General features: G+C 42.3%; 3 protein-coding genes across 4 annotated transcripts in view; all 3 read right to left on the bottom strand.

Moving 5' to 3' along the window:
- Positions 1-3,655: 3,655 nt before the first annotated feature.
- LOC120061269 (rho-related GTP-binding protein RhoA-B-like) lies at positions 3,656-8,251 on the bottom strand. 2 transcript variants are annotated; one of them, XM_039010961.1, is made up of 5 exons: positions 8,125-8,251; positions 6,049-6,206; positions 4,994-5,114; positions 4,627-4,757; positions 3,656-4,417 (listed from the first exon to the last, which is right to left on the bottom strand). In XM_039010961.1, the coding sequence occupies exons 2-5, from the start codon at positions 6,202-6,204 to the stop codon at positions 4,244-4,246; spliced, it is 582 nt and encodes a 193-aa protein (XP_038866889.1). In that variant the 5' UTR covers positions 6,205-6,206; positions 8,125-8,251; the 3' UTR covers positions 3,656-4,243. The 2 variants fall into 2 exon arrangements, with proteins under 2 accessions (XP_038866889.1, XP_038866890.1); XM_039010962.1 differs by lacking the exon at positions 8,125-8,251 and adding an exon at positions 7,783-7,902.
- Positions 8,252-10,406: 2,155 nt separating this feature from the next.
- On the bottom strand, positions 10,407-14,941 carry LOC120061268 (transmembrane protein 115-like). The gene is made up of 2 exons (XM_039010960.1): positions 13,103-14,941; positions 10,407-12,408 (listed from the first exon to the last, which is right to left on the bottom strand). Exons 1-2 carry the CDS (start codon positions 13,957-13,959, stop codon positions 12,177-12,179), a joined length of 1,089 nt encoding a protein of 362 aa, XP_038866888.1. The 5' UTR covers positions 13,960-14,941; the 3' UTR covers positions 10,407-12,176.
- Positions 14,942-18,010: 3,069 nt separating this feature from the next.
- The window catches only part of LOC120061267 (helicase ARIP4-like), an 84,187-nt gene continuing 78,293 nt past the window's right edge, over positions 18,011-23,904 (bottom strand). The window contains exons 17-19 of the mRNA XM_039010959.1: positions 22,334-22,530; positions 21,603-21,982; positions 18,011-21,464 (exon numbers count right to left, since the gene is read on the bottom strand). Coding sequence (XP_038866887.1) covers positions 20,530-21,464; positions 21,603-21,982; positions 22,334-22,530 — 1,512 coding nt within the window. The 3' untranslated portion in view covers positions 18,011-20,529. The remainder of the gene's footprint in view (positions 21,465-21,602; positions 21,983-22,333; positions 22,531-23,904) is intronic.

Below are 23,904 nucleotides of genomic sequence, written 5' to 3'. Positions count from 1 at the left end.
TTGTTTTTACATTTACATAAGTATTCAGACCCTTTACTCAGTACTTTGTTGAAGCACCTTTGGCAGCGATTACAGCCTCGAGTCTTCTTCAAATCAAATCAAATGTTATTGGTCACATACACATGGTTAGCAGATGTTAATGTGAGTGTAGCGAAATGCTTGTGCTTCTAGTTCTGACAGTGCAGTAAATATCTAACAAGAAATCTAACAATTCCTCAACAACTACCTAATACACACAAATCTAAAGGGATGGAATAAAAAATATGTACATATAAATATATGGATGAGCGATGACCAAGCGGCATAGGCAAGATGCAATAGATGGTATAAGATACAGTATATACGTATGAGATGAGTAATGTAAGATGTGTAAACATTATTGAAGTGGCATTATTTAAAGTGACTAGTGACCCATTTATTAAAGTGGCTAATGATTTGAGTCTGTATGTAGGCAGCAGCCTCTCTGTTAGTGATGGATGTTTAACAGTCTGATGGACTTGAGATACAAGATGTTTTTCAGTCTCTAGGTCCCAGCTTTCATGTACCAGTACTTCTTCCATTCTTCTCTGGAGATCCTCTCAAGCTCTTTCAGGTTGGATGGGGAGTGTCGCTACAGAGCTATTTTCAGGTTTCTCCAGAGATGTTTGATCTGGTTCAAGTCTGGGCCACTCAAGGACATTGAGACTTGTCACGAAGCCACTCCTGTGTTGTCTTGGCTGTGTGCTTAGGGTCGTTGTCCTGTTGGAAGGTGAACCTTCGCCCCAGTCTGAGGTCCTGAGTGCTCTGGAGCAGGTTTTCATCAAGGACCTCTCTGTACTTTGCTCTGTTCATCTTTCCCTCAATCCTGACTAGTCTCCCAGTCCCTGACGCTGAAAAACATCCCCACAGCATGATGCCGCCACCATCATGCTTCACCGTAGGGATGGTGCCAGGTTTCCTCCAGACGTGATGCTTGGCATTCAGGCCAGAGTTCAATCTTGGTTTCATCAGACCAGAGAATCTTGTTTCTCATGGTCTGATAGTCCTTTAGGTGCCTTTTGGCAAACTCCAAGCAGGCTGTCATGTGCCTTTTAGTAAGGAGTGGTTTCCGTCTGGCCACTCTACCATAAAGGCCTGATTGGTGGAGTGCTGCAGAGCTGGTTGTCCTTCTGGAAGGTTCTCCCATCTCCACAGAGGAACTCTGGAGCTCTGTCAGAGTGACCATCAGGTTCTTGGTCACTTTCCTGACCAAGGCCCTTTTCTCCCGACGTGTTCTTGGGGACTTTCAATGCTGCAGACATTTTTTAGTACCCTTCCCCAGATCTGTGCCTCGACACAATCCTCTCCTTTGACCTCATGGCTTGGTTTTTGCTCTGACATGCACTGTCAACTGTGGGACCTTATTTAGACAGGTGTGTGCCTTTCCAAATCATGTCTAATCAATTGAATTTACCACAGGTGGACTCCAATCAAGTTGTAGAAACATCTCAAGGATGATCAATGGAAACAGGATGCACTTGAGCTCAATTTCGAGTCTCATAGCAAAGGGTCTGAATAGTTATGTAAATAAGGTACTTCTGTTTGTTATTATTAATACATTTGCAAAAAAAACAAAAAAAAACTGTTTTTGCTTTGTCATTATGGGCTATTGTTTGTAGATTCATGAGGAAATGTTTTTATTTAATCCATTTTAGATTAAGGCTGTAACATAACAACATGTGGAAAAAGGGAAGGGGTCTGAATGTACGGTACTTAACTTTTTACAACTTTAATAAACATATAACTGAATTTGTCCCAATACTAATGGTCCCCTAAAATGGGGGGGGGCTATGTACAAAAAGTGCTGTAATTTCTAAACTGTTCACCTGATACGGTTGAAAATAACCTCAAATTAAAGCTGTAAATCTGGACTTTAACCTGATAGACATTGTATCATTTTAAATCCAAAGTGCTGGAGTACCAAAACAACAAAAACATTTTAACTGTCCCAATACTTTTGTAGCTCACTGTATCTGTAAAGCATTTTGTAACATCTGCTGATTTAAAAAGGTCTTTGTAAAATAAATTTGATTAATTGATTGTCAGGTGACACTTTCTTTCAGCACTTTCTTTCAGGTGGTTCTCAACCTTTAAAGTACGTGTCCAGTGTTTCCAGATTTCTATAAAGTATGACCTTTAATTATTTACAATATGAGTGAAAGTTTTCCTTCCAAAGAAAACGGTAATTAAGTATGTTAAAAAACAGCTTTTCTGTGTTGGAATAGTGTGGGAATAAAATATTCACAAGAGTAGACCACTGACTGGCCAGCTCAGCCAATGACACCATGTTCTATGAGGAAACAGCAAGCATTTTTTAAACGGTCTGTTTGGGATACAAGTGTTTTTCTCCAATTTATGCTTTGGCCACAAATTTGAGTATAGGACAAGGCAACAAAATTATTTGGGTATGAGTTAACAGAATATGAACTGGACTGTTACTTTAAAGGTAAAACAATAGATTTTCCTGTTTTATATTTCCACACTGAGGTTGGAATAACACCGTGAAATTGTGAAAAATGATAATGCCCTTTTATTGTAAGAGCTGTTTGAAATGACTGCCTGAAATTTCAGCCTGTTTTAGTGGGAAGGGTCGTGTTCGAGAGCATCGAAACCGTGATGTATCATTGGTAAATTGTGACCGACATAATATTGAGTAGTTATTTAGGATGCCAGGTGATTTGTAGATCAGTCTGTCTGGACACTCCTTTAAAGTCGGCTGCAATGTCGAATGCACCCTTTGGGCTTGTTCGAGTGGTAAGCCGAAAGCAACCGAATGTAGACCAAAGTCGAGGAGTGAAGTCGGGGGAGGTGCACTCTGCGACAGCCGAGAGTCAGACACCGATGTGGTTTTCCAAAAGCACGGCTCAGTGCAACATGGCAGTGTTGCCATTGTTTATAAAAGTTTTTCTTTATGTCAAAATAAACTTGTCTCCAATCCCCATATCACACATTCACAAACTGACAAGTGTACATTGTACAATCAATTGGTTAGAGAACAAGCCTCATATCACATTCATTTGAACATATCCACTGAAGACATGAATTGCAGCCAAGTTCCTGTTTCAGTCACATCATTGGTCACATTCAGGTGTGTCAAACAAAAACACCCTAATGATTGGTTGACAATAGAGCCTCCCACAATGCAGGTGTTGTTGGCTGCAGGAGGAAGTTGAAGAGCAACTGCAGAGATGTGCAATCAAAACGTCATTACCTTTGATCACATGATTTGTGTTAAGTTCTTGCAGTCAACATGTAGGCTCAAGCTGGACAATTTTTATCCCCATAATGAAACACTTTGAAAGGCGGTGACCAACGATGATCACCGACTTGACAAAATGATCCACTCAAACACGCCCATTGACTTTTAGCCTTTAGTTCCAAAACTCTATGCCAATAACAGCTAATTTCCCCCTCCCCACTCAGACAGTCCAATCCAAATTATTGCTTGAGAAACTACCCTTTGCTAAGAAACGGTTTCTTTTTGACCATTTTCAATGAGAACAATCACTAAAGGTACTTCTGAAATGATTTGATATAGATAAAAAAAACAGCTGCACTGGACCATAACGTCTCTGAAAAACATCCTTGCACAACAAAGCAAATTGTAGCCCTTCAATTCCCACAACAAAAAAGGAAATGTGTTATAGAAAGTAATTTATTACACAATGTAACCAAGGCTAGTTTACAAATACAGTTCCAGTCATGTTTGTGTATACATATGAATATACCCATGTCTTATATTTACAGATTTGCATACAACATGTTTTCCTGTTTATTCATTTCAACACTTACTTTACGGTTCCACATCCAAAAACTAAAATCATTTGTACATAAGAGACTTAAAAGGAGTTCAGCCCTGTGTGTTCCAAACAAAGGAACGGCAGCCAGCCCAGAGTCCAGGCAGACAGAGCACTTGACTGGCAGTCCAGAGGCCAGCCCTTCTCACGACCGCCCCAACAACAGCTTTTGGCAGGTGAAATTTAAATACTGATAAATGTTTACCATGACTTAAAAAAATAAGACAAGTAAAAACCAAACATCAACAAAAAAAATGATACGTTCTAAGATCATCTCCCAAAGCAAGGACACGAGCTCCAACGGTCGGTCGGCAAGTGTGAGGGGGTCGGGGGTTGGTGAGATGTAAACGGGTGCTTATCCAACCCCCTTTGTCCATCCACACACTTGCCAGAACCCCTGGTACAGGGACTGAGTCCTGTCATGCAGTCTACAGAAGGAGACATTTATTGCTCTTCTTTCCTCGCCGGGTCTGTAGTGCCGCCCTGGTGGCCATCTCAAACACCTCCCGCACACCATCCTTCGTCTTGGCCGAGCACTCCATATAGCCGAACGCTCCGATCCGGTTGGCCATGTCACGGGCCTCCTCTGGCTTCACTGGCTCCTACAGAGAGTTAAGAGGCACTGTCAGGACATCCAAAAAGCACTGACCATATCATGCGGAAGGAGTGACAGATACAGTTGGTGTAGTTTAGGGTGAGTTTTCCCGAAAGCTTTGTAGCCAACATGGCCATTTTTTTTCTCATCCCAGTTTGTTTATAATCCCACGAGTTTGTAGAGGGAGGAAAATATTTGCCTGTCCTTTCTACGTACCTGTTTCATCTTGGCCAGCTCCCGGCGTGTGTGTTCATCGTTGCGCAGGTCCTTCTTATTGCCTACGAGGATGATGGGAACGTTGGGACAGAAGTGTTTGACCTCTGGAGTCCACTTCTCTGGAATGTTCTCTGTACAGAATCAAAGGGTCAAGGGTCAGACAAGCACACACCAACACTCAGTACATTTGGGAAGATATGGGGTAGTGTGTAGTGTACCGGAGGAAGGAGGTGTAGAAGAGCTATTGCTGTCCTACGCGTATTGGATGTGTGAGTGAGTACTTCACTAGTCAGAATGGGCTGAACAATCCACCTATAAAAGGAAACCTTGTGCGGATGACAGTAAGAGAGTGAGTGTGTAAGCTCACCCAAGCTGTCTGGGCTGTCAATGGAGAAGCACATGAGGATGACGTCAGTGTCGGGGTAGGAGAGGGGGCGAAGCCTGTCGTAGTCCTCTTGGCCAGCTGTATCCCACAGAGCCAGCTCCACCTAGTACAGAGTAGACAACAATTAATGTTAACCCTCATACAGATATGCTTGAAGTGGCAAGTCTATGTCAGCTGTTCTAGTGACTGGGTTTATCAGCAAACCTCTGGCAACAGAAATAAACCATGGACAACCTTGTAAACACATTGATTCAGTAAAATGTACATTGTACAGTTAATGACGTCTACCTACCACAGACTTTAATGAACACACAGGAAATGTTCAGAAAATCAGGATAATTGGATATTACTTTTAGGCGTAGGCCAACTTCAATGAGGAATGAAAAGAGGACCATGTCAGAAAAACAAACTCCCAGCAAATCAGGAAAAATCACATCTCTGATAAGAGCCACTCTTTGAAAATGGATAACTGGACATTTCTTGAAGACATTCATCAGTGTGACACACTAAAGGGTTAATAGAAAGCTACTTGCCCTTCTCGTTTGTGAGTTAAATGGGGAAAGCAAATTAGACCAAGACACTTCTACAAGTATGACATGAAGTAAGCAGAATTCATTCAGCCAATCAAATCTACATGTCCCAGATTTCTAGTCGAGCCACATTGAGGCCAGGACACCTGGGTTTATAGCTCACACGGGCCGCTATATAATGAAGTGCCATAGGGTCTTACAATACAACTTTAGAATACATATTCCTTACATCATTCAAAAGCATATGCTGCACCTAATATGTTTCCATACCTGGTTAACTGAACAAACATGTGCCATACCATTATACCCATCTGCCCCTATAGCTACAGATAAATGTAACCCAATCTCAACGAGCCGATACCATGATAGCCAAGACCAGCACTATTAAACACAGTGAAGCGACCTTGAAAACCATCTATCAATTAGGGCTACGTAATTCACCTAACCTTGCTTACACCTTCAACCGAGAAGAAAAAAAAAGTATGTTGTCGAGTCTGTATTCATTACCTGTTTGCTGTCCACCTCAATGTCAGCCACATAGTTCTCAAAGACAGTGGGTACGTAGACCTCAGGGAACTGGTCTTTACTGAAGACTATCAACAGACACGTCTTCCCACAAGCACCATCTCCCACGATCACCAGCTTCTTACGAATCGCTGCCATGCCTGAGAAGAGAGAAGTAAAATGCATGAAGAAACACAAGCAAGACAACAGCCTTATATTAAACAGGTTTTATAAGTGCTGTGGTTTCAAATAGGATCAGTGTAGTGGATTGACTGGACACAACACCATTGTGGAGATTCGCAAAGCTAAGTCACACTTGTATCCTCGAATGATTTCTCCCAGTGGGGCTTATTGGGGGAACACACTTGCCTTCAACACCGGAGGTTAAAGGGATAATTTACTTTGAACTTTAACCAGCTGGTTAAAGTCTTTATGTGTCCTATCCATGTCTTAGAAGACATCAACAACCAATGTTAACCAGGCTCTATCAAAACTGGCATGATCCAGAACAAACTGCAGGTATGGTATATGTTCTACACATGACGCCGGTAATCTCCACTAATAACGGTTGAGTAAGTTTCCTCAGGTAAATGTGTGTGCAAGGAAATTGACAGCAAACAGGGAAAGAGAATCGGCCCATCCATTCAGTGATCGTATTGCTGCTCACATTAAACTAGTTGCTGAATGTTAGGATCACAAGTCAGGACCAACAATGAATGGTGCATTCAAGGTGGAAAACATGCCCCATGTATTTTTAGACTGGGGGACATGTGTGACCGAACGCACCAACTCTGATGTACAGTCCCCAACTCTTATGTTTAGACTACTTCCAGAATAGGTCTTGACAACATTTAGCTAGTATTGCCATGTATAACCATGATACATTTGACGGGTTATTTGACTACCAGCACACTGATCCTGTGGACAATCATGTGATTGTAGAAGTGAAGTATGTGTCAAAGCTGTATCCTAGTAATCATTGATGTGATGTCCCCATTAGTCAAACGCCACATAAGATGGGTTCTCTGATGCAGTCACATACAGGACAGAATCAGACACTGATGCACGGCAAGGAGCTTTTAGTTTATTGGCTGACATTACATGAATTACTACTATAACACTGCTTAGGATAGACAGGCATTAAATCTACTGAAACTAAGTGCATTTTTGCCCATAGGGTGGATCATTCAAATGTTTAGGTAAGATGGCGTCAAAGCATCAACAGATGGCTGTTGTCCGCAGTATAAGGGCGGCCCCATTCACAACAAACTCACTTCGCTAGCTCTCTACCAGTAAAACAGTGTCTGGTCCCTCTGAAGTTAAATTAAAATGGTCAACCCTAGACCGCAACTTGTCTAGCTAGTTAACCAACGTTACCTAAAATAAAGAGAGGGATACTTGTAATCTATGGCTGGGCCGAGCTAAGCCACCCAATCAGATTCAAATTTAATTTTTTTTGTTATAGTTAGGTAGCGAGAAGAGTACTGTAGAACCTTTGTTTACAGGATTGCACGTTAAAGTAAAAAAAAACAACACAAAAACATACCTTCACTACTAGGACGCTACAGTAGCGTTAGCTACTTGACAAAACAGTTAGCTAACGTAGCAAGCTAGCCAACTGGTCAGAATTATGGGGACGCCGTTGATGATGGTGACTTACCGATAACGCTAGTTGTTGGCTAACTTGCTCAAGATAACAGCAACAAACTAACACGCCGGTTTGTTACAAATACTCACTTGCTTCTGCAGAAGTTAACTACCTACGAAAGTTAGCTGGTGGGGATACGGTAGGTAGCTAGTTTAGCTAGTTACATGGACGTGTTCTGGCAATTTCTTTTGAAGGATAAAAACAATGGAGCTCCTTTTCCAACGGTTACTGCTGCTAGCTAGCCAGTAGCTTGAGTCAGTGCGGACGCGGTGTAACGTTACTAATATTGAGGTCGTCCTCTCGGGCTCGTTAAGAAATGCGAGACCGACGACGATAATGTACGGCCGAACCACTTTCTAACAATTTATCCTACCATTACACTCCACCACTGTTGTCATATTTCGATAAAAGTTTTTCAAAAGTAGTTGTACCTGTTGTTTAGATGGCTTGCAGTCGTTTTCCCAGGGCTGTCGTGCTTCACCGATAACCCTCGTTTCGATACAATGTTGAATTACTTTGCGTGTGCACGCTAGGGGGATGGGTGGCGGGGACGAGCGTGAGCCACGCCTGCGCGTGCACGTCAATCGGTTTCGATGAGCATCCGAATCGTTTTGATGTTGTTTTTCAATAATAGTTGTATTCAAAAACTTTTTCCACACAAAATAAATGTTAGAAACGACCCAAGGAGTGGACAGGTTATGCTTCCTTCCTTCGCATTGGGTCATTCTACGAAAATGGTGGCTTTGCTGTCCCAGCCATAACCACCAGGAAAAACAGTTAAAAGTGTCAGATAATGACAAAGTATATTGTTAATAAAACATATGTAAGACAGATAAATTGCAAACCATGTTTTGTATATATTTTAGAGTCGATGTTTAGTGACATATTTTGATTTAAGAAAAAGTGTTTTTTCTCCCAATTTAAATGTCATACTGCAAAAGAAAGTATAAGCTTTATGTTGTGGCCTACTTTAAAAAAATATATATAAATATCAACTCATTATTCAAAATAATTTTGTGAATAGCTGTCCCTCAATTCCATGTCACTGGTGTTACCACTGAGGGGTGTTACCCTTTATAAAAAGCACCACTTTGAAAAGATTCAACCATTTGGCAACTTTTTCCTGGGTCAAAGGTTAATTGGAGCCAGGGCTGTTTTGAAAAGCACTCTGTTTGGCAAGTTCTTCCTGGGTCAAAGGTTCATTGGAGCCAGTGCTGTTTTGAAAAGCACGTTAGCAATTTTATGATTAATTTGATGTGAGGCCTTAAGATGTGTCACTGGTGTTACACAGTTTATAGTAAGGGAAAGGACATTATATTAAAATAATTGATCAAATCACATGATTAAGTGATTTATTTTGAATATAAGAAGTGTGGTTTGAGCGACTGTGGCCTCCGTTTTAGCTATGCCATCTTGTCTACAGATTTGTCACTGGTGTTATTGTTCAGTTTTAAGTGTTACTGGTCTCTGGCATTACACATAACTTTACACACAACTGTGTAAATTACTAATCACATTTAAAAACAAATATATAATTTAAAATATGAACCTTTGTCTTTCATTATATATGCAAATTTAAGTCCAATTACATTCTGGAAAGCCTGAATCGTCATCTAAAATATAGGTAACACCCGTTTAAAAAAAGTCTGGATAAGCATTTTTTAAATGCAATATAAAATACAGTACACTCATGTTGATTTCTGTTAACTGTTATGTGTCTTGGTAAAAACATGTTTTAAAGTAGGCTGGTAATCGTTTGAATTTGAACTACCCTTATCACAAATATAAGTCAAGCTAGATAAATTATTAATATTAGGTATTCCAATCTAAGTCACAGTTACCTAAATAAGGCAACGTGGAGTACCCCTGGGAAAGGTTGTCAGTTCAAAGCCCTTCATGACATACAATGAAACAGCTGTAGACTCCTCGCTGTCCCCAGTCCACCTGGCCTTGCTGCCGTTCCAGTTTCAACTGTTCTGCCTGCGGTTATGGAACCCCTACCTGTCCCAGACCTGCTGCTTTCAACTCTTAATGATCGGCTATGAAAAGCCAACTGACATTTATTCCTGATTATTATTTGACCATGCTTGTCATTTATGAAAATCTTGGCTCTCTCTAATTCTCTCCTTCTCTCTTTCTTTCTCTCTCTCGGAGGACCTGAGCCCTAGGACCATACGTCAGGACTACCGGGCATGATGACTCCTTGCTGTCCCCAGTCCACCTGGCCTTGCTGCTATTCCAGTTTCAACTGTTCTGCCTGCGGTTATGGAACCCCTACCTGTCCCAGACCTGCTGTTTTCAACTCTTAATGATCGGCTATGAAAAGCCAACTGACATTTATTCCTGATTATTATTTGACCATGCTTGTCACTTATGAACATTTTGAACATCTTGGCCATGTTCTGTTATAATCTCCACCCGGCACAGCCAGAAGAGGACTGGCCACCCCTCATAGCCTGGTTCCTCTCTAGGTTTCTTCCTAGGTTTTGGCCTTTCTATGGAGTTTTTCCTAGCCACCGTGCTTCTACACCTGCATTGCTTGCTGTTTGGGGTTTTAGGCTGGGTTTCTGTACAGCACTTCGAGATATTAGCTGATGTACGAAGGGCTATATAAAATAAACTTGATTTGATATCACATACTGTGCTAACTGCTCCATCTAGTGGCAGCCTAAATAAATATCAGCTGACATGTGCTCTACTAGTACTACCTACCCAGTGTTGCAAAAATACAATTTATTGTTACATGTCATACAATCATATTTTATTTCATATAGAGATAAACAAATAGATAAGAAACTAAAGAGGAATCTGCAATGGCCACAGTAGAAAGAAACACAACAATAGTGGAAATCCGGGAAAACTGTCCTGTGCAGGGACAATATGTGAAAACCAAGCCTTGAAGTCACCACCAACAAATTAAACAGAACTGCATCAGTATTGCCATCATTCACCACACCTAAACATTTCCAGTCAATCCACACAAACAGGTACTGCCACTAGCATTAACAAACCTCATAAATACACTATGTGTGTTAGATTAAGAGTGCAGTTCTTATCTTAACCAACATTGAGACAGGGAGACAGATTAATAAGGGGACGAAAGAGAAACCAGAAAGGCTGCATTAAGGCTGCGTTTAGACAGGCATCCAAATTCTTATATTTTTCCACTAATTGGTATTTTCACCAATCACATCAGATCTTTTCACATCAGAGCTTTTTCAGAGCTGACCTGATTGGTCCAAAGACCAATTAGTGAAAAAAAGTTTAGAATTGAGCTGCCTGTCTAAAGCTGCGTTTTGACCAACCAGGTCAGCTCTGAAAAATATCTGTGATTAGTTAAAAGACCAATTAGTGAAAAAAAAGTCAATAGGGCTGCCTGTGGGAATGTAGCCAAAGAAACAAACAAGAGATTGACAAAATGTTCCTTAGTGAGAAGAAAGCCTGTCAAGAGTGCATCAGTGACTATTGCTGCCATTGTCAAAAGCTGCTGAACTTTATCAGGGCAAACCAGTGAGAAATGACAGGAAGCCACCGTGTAAACAATCTAGTGCACTCCCTCTCCCAGTTACACACTCATTCACCTAAATCCAAACACACACAAAACTTTCTGGCCAGAACAAAATATTCTGCCAGAACTCAAATCAACAGTATGAACAAAGAGGAAGACACACCCACATCCCCTTTATTCAATTATGGCTATGGTTCCCCATCTAGTAATCCAACTCTGACTCAGAGTAGTTGATATTCTGAAAATCACCTCAAGAATTCAGAGCAAAAGTAAACCCCTAAAAACAGGTACAGGAAACGCATCATCATCCACAGAGCAACTTGTCAAATTATCAGGTTTCCCACAAATTTAGGAAACATAAGATCTAACAGCGGTAAAACAGCTGTGGGGTAAACCTAGACTCATTTCAGTCTTTCAGTGATGGAGACAAGAGAAAAGACGTATATGACCTTGAAAATTAAACACCCATCAGGACAAAAGGATGACCTAGAAAACCGCTGAGAATCTCTGTCCGTCTGCTGAAAGCTTACTCTGGGACAATAGTAACACAGCAACAGATGGGGAGTTTGCCAAGAGTCTCTGCTCCAGTCTAAGTGTCTCAGTCACAAAATCTGGGAGCCAGACGAGCAGCAGGTGTGGAGCAGCTGTCTTTTGGGGCAAAAGAGCTTTACGAAACACTTTGTGCACCCATTCAATACTTTATTTAGGAGAGACGCGAAGTGGTAGGTAGGGAGAGTCCAACCAATATGTTTGTACATTGCATTAACGTTTCAATGAACATATGCGGGTGGGCCCGGGGGAGCGATGGGTCCGTGATGCGATCTGTATACAATTTCGGGTAGTCAGACTAAAACTGATAGGCCTGACAATGTTGACAATGTGTCATAAACTGCTAGGGCTAATGTGTGCGTGTGTAGTCACTGTAGTGTATGCTAGTCAAAACTAAGCATGACTGAGTGTGTATCAGTGTGTCTGTTATGAGCGGGAGGGGGCGTCTTCAAAGCTGATAATGCTGGACTCCTGTCCCGTGGTGTTCTGGGAGCCGCTAGACCCCCCTGCTGGCGACGTTCTCTCCTGTCCCAAGAGCAGGGGAGTGTCGGTCCGAACTTCATCCTCATTGTCGTCCTCTTCGTCATCCATGCTTGGCCAGGTCGACTGGTCCTCCACCTTCTTCAGTCGCTCGTTTAGGGCCTTCAGCGCCAACTGCCTGTAAGACGATCAGAATTTTATTTAACTAGGCAAGTCAGTTAAGAACAAATTCTTATTTACAATGATGGCCTACCAAAAGGCAAAATACCTCCTGCGGGGACGTGGGCTGGGATTTAAAATAATAATAATAATAACATAAATATATGACAAAACACACACCTCGACAAGAGAGACAACACAACACTACATAAAGAGAGACCTAAGACAACAACATAGCAAGGAAGCAACACAACATGGTAGCAGCACAAAACATGGTACAAACATTATTGGGCACAGACAACAGCACAAAGGGCAAGGTAGAGACAACAATACATCATGCAAAGCAGCCACAACTGTCAGTAAGAGTGTCCATGATTGAGTCTTTGAATGAAGAGATTGAGAGAAAGAGTGAGTTATAAAATAAACAGTGTCTGCCCATTCCCAAGCAAGGGCAAGGCTGAGCAAATGTTTGCATTACATTATTGTATAGTAACTAATGTATTGTAACTAAATATCTTGGAGTCCCTTTCAAAACAGCCACTGATCCTCTCCAGGTGATGATACAGTATGTAGGCTTAACTGTCGTCTATGTAAACAAGGACATGAGTGTGACAGCTTGCAAGTGTCAACCAGAAAATGAAGCATGAGGTAAACAAATCTTGGTAAATGGATGCCTGTGTGTTTGTGTTTATTTGGGCCTCTAGAGCACTCACCTCCTCCTCTCTGCGTCCTGGGGGTCCGTCCCTGGCAGACTGATGGTGATGGAGGAAGGTGCCCCCACGTCGTAGCGCTTTACCATCTTCCTACAAACCTTGATCTTCACCAGGGCTGCATGCACCAGGCCAGCCAGCAGCCCCACCACCGGCTGTACCACTTCAGGGAAGAAGGAGGCAAAGGCAAAGTGGTCTGACATGTCGCCACGGCCCCGGCTGTGCCTCTGGTAGAAGCGCAGGTAGACCCAGCCTGCCAGGGCGCCAAAGCTGTAGGCCGCCAGTGGGGCGGCACTCTCCAGCAGGCCTGAGAGGCAGAGCAGGGAAAAGCAGAGGAGGACCAGCGCCGGGGCAGCTTTGAGCCTCACCTGGGGAACCCGCAGCACCGTCGTATCCCCCATGGTCTGCTTAAGGGCCACCAACACCCCCCCGAGGAGGGCTGGTGTCCCGTGGACGCGCACCGCAAATAGGTAGTCCAGGTCGAAGGTGACAACATACGTGAGCAAGTAGGAGAGGCCAGCCAGGAGGCCTGCAGAGATGTTGACCACAGTGAAAAAGATGAGCAGCTCCAAGGCGCCCCACAGAGGCTCCAACAGCCGGCCACAGGCCATAACAGTCCCCAAGTTGGCTGCCACTCCCCACACATGCTGCTCCACCACGGCATGGGTCACCAGGGTCCAGATCCAGAAGTTAGGGGGAAAGAGGTAGCCAGGTGTCACGCCCAGGGCATATGGAGTGTCAACTGCCCATGAGAGCAGGTACAGAAGGAGCACTATGGCACTTATGGACTTCACCACAACGCTCATATTGGCTAATGCGCCAAAGAAGTGCTGTCGTGCAACTGGCAGATAGCGACTCATTGTGTGGTCTGTAGCAAGGGCCGATGAGTAAGTTTGTCTGACCCGCAGCTGCTCACGTGCTGGCCTTTTTTTATTTTTTATTAGCAGTGCCAAGAATAACAAACGAAATCAGCAGAACCAGACAACATCCACTCTCTACAGTGAAGATTCATCCGGGAAATAATCTGATTAATCAATGCTAATTAATGGTTTACATAAACCTTTTGTCTCACTGTTCAAAACACTTGATGGAGCAACTTTCCTACCTTGCTGAAGTTACCTTGTTTCTGATTAGATAAGAGTAGTTGGGCTAATGTTAACGTAGCTAACGTTAGATAACTTACTAGCAAGCTAGCCGACACATTTAGCAACCTGCCAATTACTCTCAATTGACATTGAACGGTGTCATACTCGAAGTTTACATACAATTTAACTTGCCAATTAGTAAATAGCTACTTGACTTTAGAAATCATACCAAAAATTCCCAGATCTTCAACCAGCAAACGCTAGCTAACTAATAAACGTCATCAGCTTGCTGGCTAGCAAGCACTGTGTGGAATAAGTAGTTAGCTAGGCTAACTAGCTAAGGAAGAAGTCAGACTGTTACGATGTTTTAAATCCACCATTATAGTTCATGAACGGATCAATCTCCATTTGATAAATGGATTTGAGTTGTGTAACTACGAAAACTACAAAAATAAACAGTACCAGCTCCTTTTTTTCTCGCCTCGGCACAGACTAAATTAGTCTATCAGCTAGCTAACGTTAGAGGATTTCCTGCGTTAGCCAGCAAGCAACAGGCCGTCAAAACAATTGTGTCGAGGCGAACAATTAGAGATTCACGCAAAATTAATTAAGTCACTACGGTTTCAGAATGTCAGAAGTCTCTTGGGTTACTTCAACGTTATTCCGATATAAAGCAACAGATTTATTCGGGAATATTTTTTGTCTTGTGAGGCACTCCCAGCATTTCACACTGACCAACAACGCTTGCGCTGCCAGTGCCACCGTCACCAACACACGAAGCGTCAAGTCACGCCAGTTTGGTGCACTAGTTGATTATGGGAAACATAGTTTTTTGTTGTTGCTAGATCCTTGAGCTCCATGTGGCAGGGAAGCCTATGGCTCATGGATAACTTTTTAAAATGTATTCAAACTGACATGTATTCAAAATGTTCTCTCTCCTCAAGCATCGATTCAAGAGACATAAAAATACTTGGATAACCACATACACATTCATTTTATTCAGTAATTAATTTCCATAATAAAAAAGATAATGACAGAAGAATTCACATTTCTCAAGACTTAAAAAAAGACAAAATCCTGACATCAGAATGCTACAAGAATCAAACATCACAGACGGAGCACTGGCAAAATCTGATCTGAAATCAACAGTGACGTAAAGTACTTAAGTAGTACTTTAAAGTATTTTTACTTAAGTAGTTTTTAGGCGTATCTATACTTTACTATTTTGACTACTTTTACTTCACTACATTCCTAAAGAAAGCATTGTACTTTTTATTCCATACATTTCCCCTGACAACCAAAAGTACTTATTTAATTTTGAACTCCTAGCAGGAAAGGGAGACGGTGAAATTCACACACTTATCAAGAGAACACGCGGTCATCCCTACTGCCTCTGGTCTGGCGGACTCACTAAACACAAATGCATCATTTGTAAATAATGTCTGAGTGTGCCCCTGGTTATCTAATATATATATATATATATATATATATATATATATATTTTCACTACTTTTATTTTTAATACTTAAGTATATTTTAGCAATTACATTTACTTTTGATACTTAAGTATATTTAAAAACAAATACCTTTAGACTTTTACTCAAGTAGTATTTTACTGGGTGACTAACTTTTACTTGAGTAACTTTCTATTAAGGTATCTATACTTTTACTCAAGTATAACCATTGGGTACTTTTTCCACCACTGGAAATCAAACTAAGATAACGTTAATAGCTCACTGGCAGAAAATGCAAAGTGGGTAATGGTTGGCTACCACAGAAGCCCAAGTGAGTGACCTTTGACTAGCTAAGAACAATGGTGCGTATGCAAGTAAGCATTTTGTTGGACGAAGTATACAATGTGTGTCCCGTACATACGACTAATAAAACTTGAAACAAACTGGAAACTGTCCTCTGTGAAGACATCCATACAAATGTATACACCCTTAAACAACACAATCATGTGAAAAATAAACACTATTAAAATGACCTTGTCCACTTACAGTGCTGAAAACATGAGACTAAAATACCATTCTATCAAGACCCAGATGAGACATGCAAGGATCTGGGATGCCTCAGTGGAAGAACAAGAGCGCTAGTCACACGCCGGACACAACTGTACTGCTCTGATGTGTGTTTCAAATGTCATTGTCACCTTTTTGCATATTGATCAAATTCTCTCAGAATAACAGTTCTGCTTCTACAGAATCAAAGACAAACCACGGGTACAGTGAGGTTAAATCATGAGTGTGCGATGATGGCGAGGGGGACAATTTGACTGAACCAAATACATGTGAATGCTTGACTTATGTAAAGGCCAAGGGCAAGCAACTCAAATGCTGAAATCCTTCAATAAACATTTAAACATGAATATCCAAGGTACTAGGACATGTAAGAAGACCCAAACTCAGCCAAAGAACCAGGGCAGTGTAACATAGATATTCCCAGATCTCTGCCTGCATCTACCATTCCCAAGGCGTTAAAACCTTACAGTATAGATCAGAGGGCAACACAGAGCTACAACACCAAAGAGCGGTAAACAAGTCAAGTGACATCCAGTCCACTATGGCCAAGTTTCATGGAATAAGCAGACATCATGGAATTCCTTTTACATAAGATACTGTATGTTGGGTCCATTTAAATTCTTATTTATTTTTCAAATAAGTATTATCATAATGAGAAGATAAAAGCACTTGTTTTTAAATACAATTTAACAGATTCTGCTTGCATAGCTAATGATGAAATCTAAGGCTCGTAAGTAATTAAAGCAACTGTCCAGTGAAAATCTCCCTTTTAAAAGTTAATATTCTGTTAACTCATACAGTGGCCAAAAAAACACTTAAAACACCACCTCAAACTTGTATCTCAAACAAACATTTCCTCATAGAGGATGAGCTGGCCAATCAGCAGTCTACTTGCCCACACCATGTGACCGGTATAAGCCCACACCATTCCAACATAGAAAAGCTGATTTTCAGCTGATTTTCAGCTTTTCTATGTTGGAATGGTGTGGGCAAGTAGACTGCTGATTGGCCATTCTTAATTACAATTTTTTGGAAGGATAATTTAAGTAATATGGTAGTTAATTATAAGTCCTTTCTATGCAATATGAATTAACTATATAGGTCATATATGGGGGTGGCAGGTAGCCTAGTGGTTAGAGCGTTGGACTAGTAACCGAAAGGTTGCAAGATCGCATCCCCGAGCTGACAAAGTAAAAATCTGTTGTTCTGCCCCTGAACAAGGCAGTTAACCCACTGTTCCTAGGCTGTCATTGAAAATAAGAATTTGTTCTTAACTGACCTGCCTAGTTAAATAAAGGTAAAAAAAAAAATATGTCATAGAAATCTGGAAACACTGGACAGTTACTTTAAGATATGATTGGTAAAGTCTATGTAAATCATTTCAGTTTCGTAGTCAAAACATGCAATCATCGGCTTGCAGACAGCTCATCTCACCAAAGCTAATATAAACACTAAAAGCATGCAATAGACAACTATGAATTAATTTTAAATACAGAACAGTAAACCAGTCTCTGTGTAACGATTTCAGTTTTGTTTGAACCTGTTGCTATGGATTGTCGTCTAGGACAGGAGATTGAGTTGAGCTATACTCAATTTTGCCCTCTTCATCTGATTTTAGGTAATGTCATCTGATGGACATGTCTCTAGACTATATGCTCAGTTTCAGACACAGTGTCTATTCCCCCCCAACCAAGTTGAAAAGAACATCAGTTTAGTGAAAGAGTTACTTATGTTCAACTAGTGCTTGAGAATCTGTGTCATTAATTAGAGTAACTGTTATCAAAGTAAATGAAATTGAAATGCCATTCAAAACATGATTTTATTTTATTTAGAAACTAAATTTTCTTTATCTAAAAGCCTGTTACATGTCCATTCACTAACTACATACAGGCTCTTCCAGCCATTCTCCTCAAGACAGCAGCTTGACTTTAATAAATGGAATTAAGAGAGTCAGTTGGTCGCCGACTGAATTGATTTATAAATAAATACTTAAATTCATGTAGAAATCTATGGGAAAAAAACAGTTGGTTCAACAACCGAAGATTAATGAATACTGAGGAAACTACCTTTCATTTGCAATTAGGACAGATAGATTCACATGAACATCTGGATGATATGAACATAAATAAAAACAAAACAAAAGCACTGGATTCAATTTTCTATCTGCTAATGAGTGGTTCGACCACCTTGACTGGTTGTTCCTGAAATTCACACACTTATGGGTCAGACGTCTATTAATATCGCATTTCTCAAGTCATGTAACACGAATCGACGTGTTCTAGTAAATTAACATAAAAATTTCCCTTACAAAAACAGAACAAAAAAAGGAATGAATAAATATGCACTGTCATAAATAAAAGTGGTACATAATAAAAGTGGTACATAAAAAAATAAAAAGAACAGGTCAGTTAATACCTTAAGTATGGTATGAAAAGATGAACAAGTCTGATGATGTAAGGGTCTCATAATAAATGCAATTACTGGAGTTTAAAGCTCTTGCTGAAGAGACTCAAGGCTAGGGACTTGGTGGAGGTGGTGGGCTGGGCTTCCCAAAGTGTTGGGTAGTTGCCGCGTTCACATGCTAGTCGGAAAGTCAGACATTTCCCGACTTGCTAATTGATTGTAGTTATACACATGCTGCGCTCAACCAGTTAGCAAGTTGGACATTTCCGAGCTTCCTAGTTACGACTAGCACGTGAATGCGGCATGAGACAGTAGGCGGCCTACGTATGTAATGAGGGGGGCAATAACACAGTCAGCAGTAACAGAAATGAAAAGTTCTGTTGTTTATTAAACAGAACCAGGTCACAGACCTGACTCCCCCCTCTCTAAATCAATATACTTTGAATACTTAACCTTTGTTACACAGTGAAGTCTTAAGCCAGCATCATCTTTACAATGAGCTTACTAAGTCTATAATGACAAACTGTGACCAAATTAGGGAAAGAAACCCTCTTCTCTAGGCCAATAGCAGTTGACGGTGACGTTTGGTCGCTTCAGAGAATGATCCTCTCTGAAGAGTGCTATAAGTTGTACTTTTTTTGGCACAGCTATTTTTGACTTCTCTCAAATGATTTTGGTTTGACAATGATCTCTTGAACCCTGTTTGTTTTTCCATTGAAATCACATACGCCAAAGATGAGAAAAAGGAACTGAAAACGAGTGATCATGCTATCCACAAGGCAGAGCGAGTCATTATGACAGAAGTTCTCTACTCTAGAACCCTTGGGTACACGATGCAGAAACAGACAGAGAAGTAGACAGGTGACCCACCTGACCACCAGAGGGTTCATGGGTTATATTTGCATCACTTAGCAAAGCTACAGTAAGACTATGGGTGAGATCCAGGTCCTAGGACTGCCCGTCTCGCTGTTTCTCTACTCCCACTAGGTAACATTCAGACAGACAGAGGCAAGGCATTTTCAATTCAGCTCCCTTCGGACAGTTGGAGCTTAGCAAGATCACAGTTTTCACATCGTCGCCTGTAGATGATGTGTACATTTGAAAAATGTAGATGACATATCAAAAATCGAAATCAGATCTTCCCAAGTGTGATGTCTGTCCCCAAGGTCTGCGTTAAAGTCGTAAATAAGCATACATTCTTTGAGTTTAAGGTTTTTGACTTAGTTTTTCACCCAACAAAGAGCCTAACTGTTTCTTTGAGTTGAGTCTCAAGTAGGCAATTGTCTGAAAAACGAAACGCAGTAAATTCAAGGGCAAATCAAATCAATTTTGAAAACAGTTGTGACATGTTTAGAGTACGACTACTATATAAAATAATATTCAGTAGCATATAATGACAATCAAGAACAATATCATGTAACTGATATTTTGCGCCATACAATAATTACTACCAACTACGTATATAAAATTGACATATTAACTCTAGTCTATTGTCAGTTAGTTATTAACCTAGTCTGTCATCAACTGTTGGGAACATTTTTTTTTAATAGAAGACAAAGAAGTGATTTGCAGGTCCAAACCCAGCAGTCGCTTGTTTCAGTGATTTGCAAATGCCAGTACAGGACAACATTTTGGAAGCCCCAAGTTCATTTTTCTTCATCATATACGTTCAGATTTGTCTTACATTTTTTAAAATAAGATATTCAGCATAAGGATTTGGTGCTTGGTCCAGTCTGTTATATTCCAACACAGATTCTCGTTTTCTGAAAGGTGTGCATGTTGCATTTGGGATGGGGAATAGGTCTTAGTGGAGGAGGTGGGCTTGGTTGTCCCTTCCCTTTCTCTTCAGCTCTCCAAGCCCCAGCAACTCCACTAACTGTCCCCTACAACCCACATGCCTCTTTCCTACGGTTGGAGGCTCTCATTGTCCCATCACCTCAATGACATCATCATCATCTTCATCGTCGTTGTTGCTGTCTGAGCTGCTTCCACCGGCGTTCTCTGCCGAGCCGTGGGCAACAGAGCAACCCAGCCCTGCCCCCATCAGGCCGGAGGAGGAGGGGAAGTGGGAGAAGAAGCTGGAGCCAGCGGGGCCAGGGGTGGCGGCCGGTAGCTCCCTGGGGAGCAGCAAGTTAGGATACATACACAGAGACTGGCCGTAGGACATGGGGAAACCTGGGGGCAGCATGCCAGCCATACCAGCACCCAGCATGAAGGGAGCTAGGGAGGCAGAGTCAGGGGCAGACGAGGAGGTGATGGTGGAGGAGGATCTAGGTAGGGTGCCGCCCCCCAAGCCGAAGGGGTCGGGAGTCATGGGGAACATGAGACGGTGGTCACCCTGCTGGCTGTGGGACTGGAAGTAGGGCAAGCCGGCCCCCATGAATATGGGGTGCCCCATGGAGCCCAGCATGGCTGGGTTGAGGCCCATGGGTGGGAGGTCATAGCCCGCCGCGAAGGGAAAAGCCTGGGGGGGCAACTGGGCCGAGGTGCGCTTGCTGGGGGCCGGCTGCTTTTTGTTGGCCCGTTCGACGTTGGACGGGGTGCAGGCCTTGCGCTTGGTGCCCCTCAGGTCCAGGGCAGCAATGGCATCTGTGCTGGGCTTGGCCGGGGAGGAGGCATCGCTCCAGGGCTTGGCATGGCTAGTCATCCTGCTGCCATTGTTGCTCTCCGCCGGCGCCTTCTCCTGTGGAGCCGCTGCACCTGCAGACGAAGCCTTGGAGCCCTGCTGATGCTGGGCCTTGATTCTGGTTGCAGCCTCGTACCTCTGGAGTTCACTCAGGATTTCAGGGCTGTCGGGGGAGAGCAGGCGAGTCACACAGCCGTTGGCGGAGGCCTCCTCCGATACCTTCTGGGTGTCTGAGGTAGGGAAGGTAAGACAGACGGGTCAGATACTTCTCCAGACTAAACGAAACCATCAGCACTGGATAAAAACAGATCCATACGGACCAAATGAGTAGAAACTATACTGACTAAAGGTTGAGTTGGGATTGCTACCTTTGGGTGCAGCAGCTGAGCTCTCTTCCCCTGCCTTGGGCTTGCTTCTAGTGCGGATGGCAAATATCCTCCCATCACAAGTCCTGATGTAGGTCCCTTTCGTTCCTCTGATGACGTGGATGCTCTCTCCTGCACTGATACTGGCCTTAACATCAGTTGAACTGTTGGTTTCAGGTATCACGATATCTGTGGTGGTGACGATCTTCTGGACGAATACGCCCGCCGTTTGCAGGTAGTTGACGGGAAAGCCCGAGCTGGAGTCGGAGTCTGCTGTGGGGGCAGAGCTGTGAGATGCCTGGCGAGGCATCGTGGGAATTGGAGTCGACTGAACTGGGCGGACACTGGCCACCGGCTTCTCATCTTGTCGGGGGGGTGGGCGCCTGAAGCGGGGTAAGGGAGAGTAAAGATGACAGGGTGGGGTATTGGCAGTCCGAATTGAGAGTGGAGGGTTAAAGATTTTATCAACAGTTTAAACTTTGGAATTCAAAACTTGGTGTCACATTAGGTATCTCTCTCTAGTTCTTCATGGAACCATGAAGTGCTACCTTCTCCTGGACCTGTTGTTCTGGGTTTCTTCCTTTTAGGGAGTTTTCCTAGACACTTTGCTTCTGCATTGTTTGCTAATCTGGGTATCTGACGTAAAAAGGGCTTTACAAAATACATTTGATTGACTGTATGCAACTGTAGTATTGTTACTGAGAAAACGTGTACGTCTTTGGGGACCATCTCACCAGTTGCGCTGGCTGAAGGCAGGGATATTTGTCAGGCTCTGGTCGCTGGCAGGGTAATAGTGGGCATAAGAGGGGCGCGTGTAGGGCACCGACGCACGCTTCTCATCCTCGTAGCTCTTCTTGGCGGCCTTCTTCTCGGCTTTGGTGAGTTTCATCTCCCATCGCTCCATCAGGAGAGACTCGTGGTGAAAGGGTTGCTGGAGAGACAGACATGGAGAGTAGTTGAAGTGAAATTGCTCTCTAAGTATAATATGCCGTCATGTAGGTTATAATTCTGGATAAAACTGTTAATAAAGTAGCATTTTGACGAGAGTGAGAGTTCAATGTGAAAATGATGGGTTGAGACAGAGTCTGTCCATGATTCAGCGAGCTAGGTGTATGTATCATGTGGATAAGTATCAACTTATGAGTAGACAGTATAGATGTGTGTATATAGATATGTATATCTAGTTTGGTTCTAACCTTGGTGATCAGGTTTAAGTAGAGTGTATAATACAGACTGGTGTGCATATAGCTACAGTTGAAGTCAGAAGTTTACATACACTTAGGTTGGAGTCATTAAAACGAGTTTTTCAACCACTCCACAAATTTCTTGTTAACAAACTATAGTTTTGGCAAGTCAGTTAGGACATCTACTTTGTGCATGACACAAGTAATTTTTCCAACAATTGTTTACAGATGTTTACATACACCAAGTTGACTGTGCATTTAAACAGCTTGGAAAATTCCAGAAAAAGATGTCATGGCTTTAGAAGCTTCTGATAGGCTAATTGACATCATTTGAGTCAATTGGAGGTGTACCTGTGGATATATTTCAAGGCCTACCTTCAAACTCAGTGCCTCTTTGCTTGACATCATGGGAAAATCAAAAGAAATCAGCCAAGACCTCAGAAAAACATTTGTAGACCTCCACAAGTCTGGTTCATCCTTGGGAGCAATTTCCAAATGCCTGAAGGTACCACTTTCATCTGTACAAACAATAGTAAGCAAGTATAAACACCATGGAACCATGCAGCCGTCCTATCGCTCAGGAAGGAGAAGCGTTCTGTCTCCTAAAGATGAACGTACTTTGGTGCGAAAAGTGCAAATCAATCCCAGAACAACAGCAAAGGACCTTGTGAAGAAACTGGAGGAAACAGGTATAAAAGTATCTATATCCACAGTAAAACGAGTCCTATATCGACATAAACTGAAAGGCCGCTCAGCAAGGAAGAAGCCACTGCTCCAAAACCGCCATAAAAAAGCCAGAATACGATTTGCAACTGCACATGGGGACAAAGATCGTACTTTTTGGAGAAATGTCCTCTGGTCTGATGAAACAAAAATAGATCTGTTTGGCCATAATGACCATCGTTATGTTTGGAGGAAAAAGGGGGACGCTTGCAAGCCGAAGAACACCATCCCAACCGTGAAGCACAGGGGTGGCAGCATCATGTTGTGGGGGTGCTTTGCTGCAGGAGGGACTGGTGCACTTCACAAAATAGATGGCATCATTAGCAAGGGAAATTATGTGGATATATTGAAGCAACATCTCAAGACATCAGTCAGGAAGTTAAAGCTTGGTCGCAAAT

Source organism: Salvelinus namaycush, chromosome 16 (assembly GCF_016432855.1).
Source record: "Salvelinus namaycush isolate Seneca chromosome 16, SaNama_1.0, whole genome shotgun sequence".
Lineage (NCBI taxonomy): Eukaryota > Metazoa > Chordata > Actinopteri > Salmoniformes > Salmonidae > Salvelinus > Salvelinus namaycush.
This window is presented reverse-complemented; position numbering and strand designations above follow the sequence as displayed.

What these genes read in the sequence shown, in the direction of transcription:
- LOC120061269 (XM_039010961.1), bottom strand. Translation starts at nt 6,204, where the DNA reads ATGGCAGCGATTCGTAAGAAGCTGGTGATCGTGGGAGATGGTGCTTGT. An exon ending in TTGAGGTGGACAGCAAACAG is followed by an intron (nt 5,115 to 6,048) that starts GTAATGAATACA and finishes ACTCTGTACTAG; the next exon opens with GTGGAGCTGGCTCTGTGGGA. An exon ending in AGCTGGCCAAGATGAAACAG is followed by an intron (nt 4,418 to 4,626) that starts GTACGTAGAAAG and finishes AACTCTCTGTAG; the next exon opens with GAGCCAGTGAAGCCAGAGGA.
- LOC120061268 (XM_039010960.1), bottom strand. Translation starts at nt 13,959, where the DNA reads ATGAGTCGCTATCTGCCAGTTGCACGACAGCACTTCTTTGGCGCATTA. An exon ending in CAGGACGCAGAGAGGAGGAG is followed by an intron (nt 12,409 to 13,102) that starts GTGAGTGCTCTA and finishes ATCGTCTTACAG; the next exon opens with GCAGTTGGCGCTGAAGGCCC.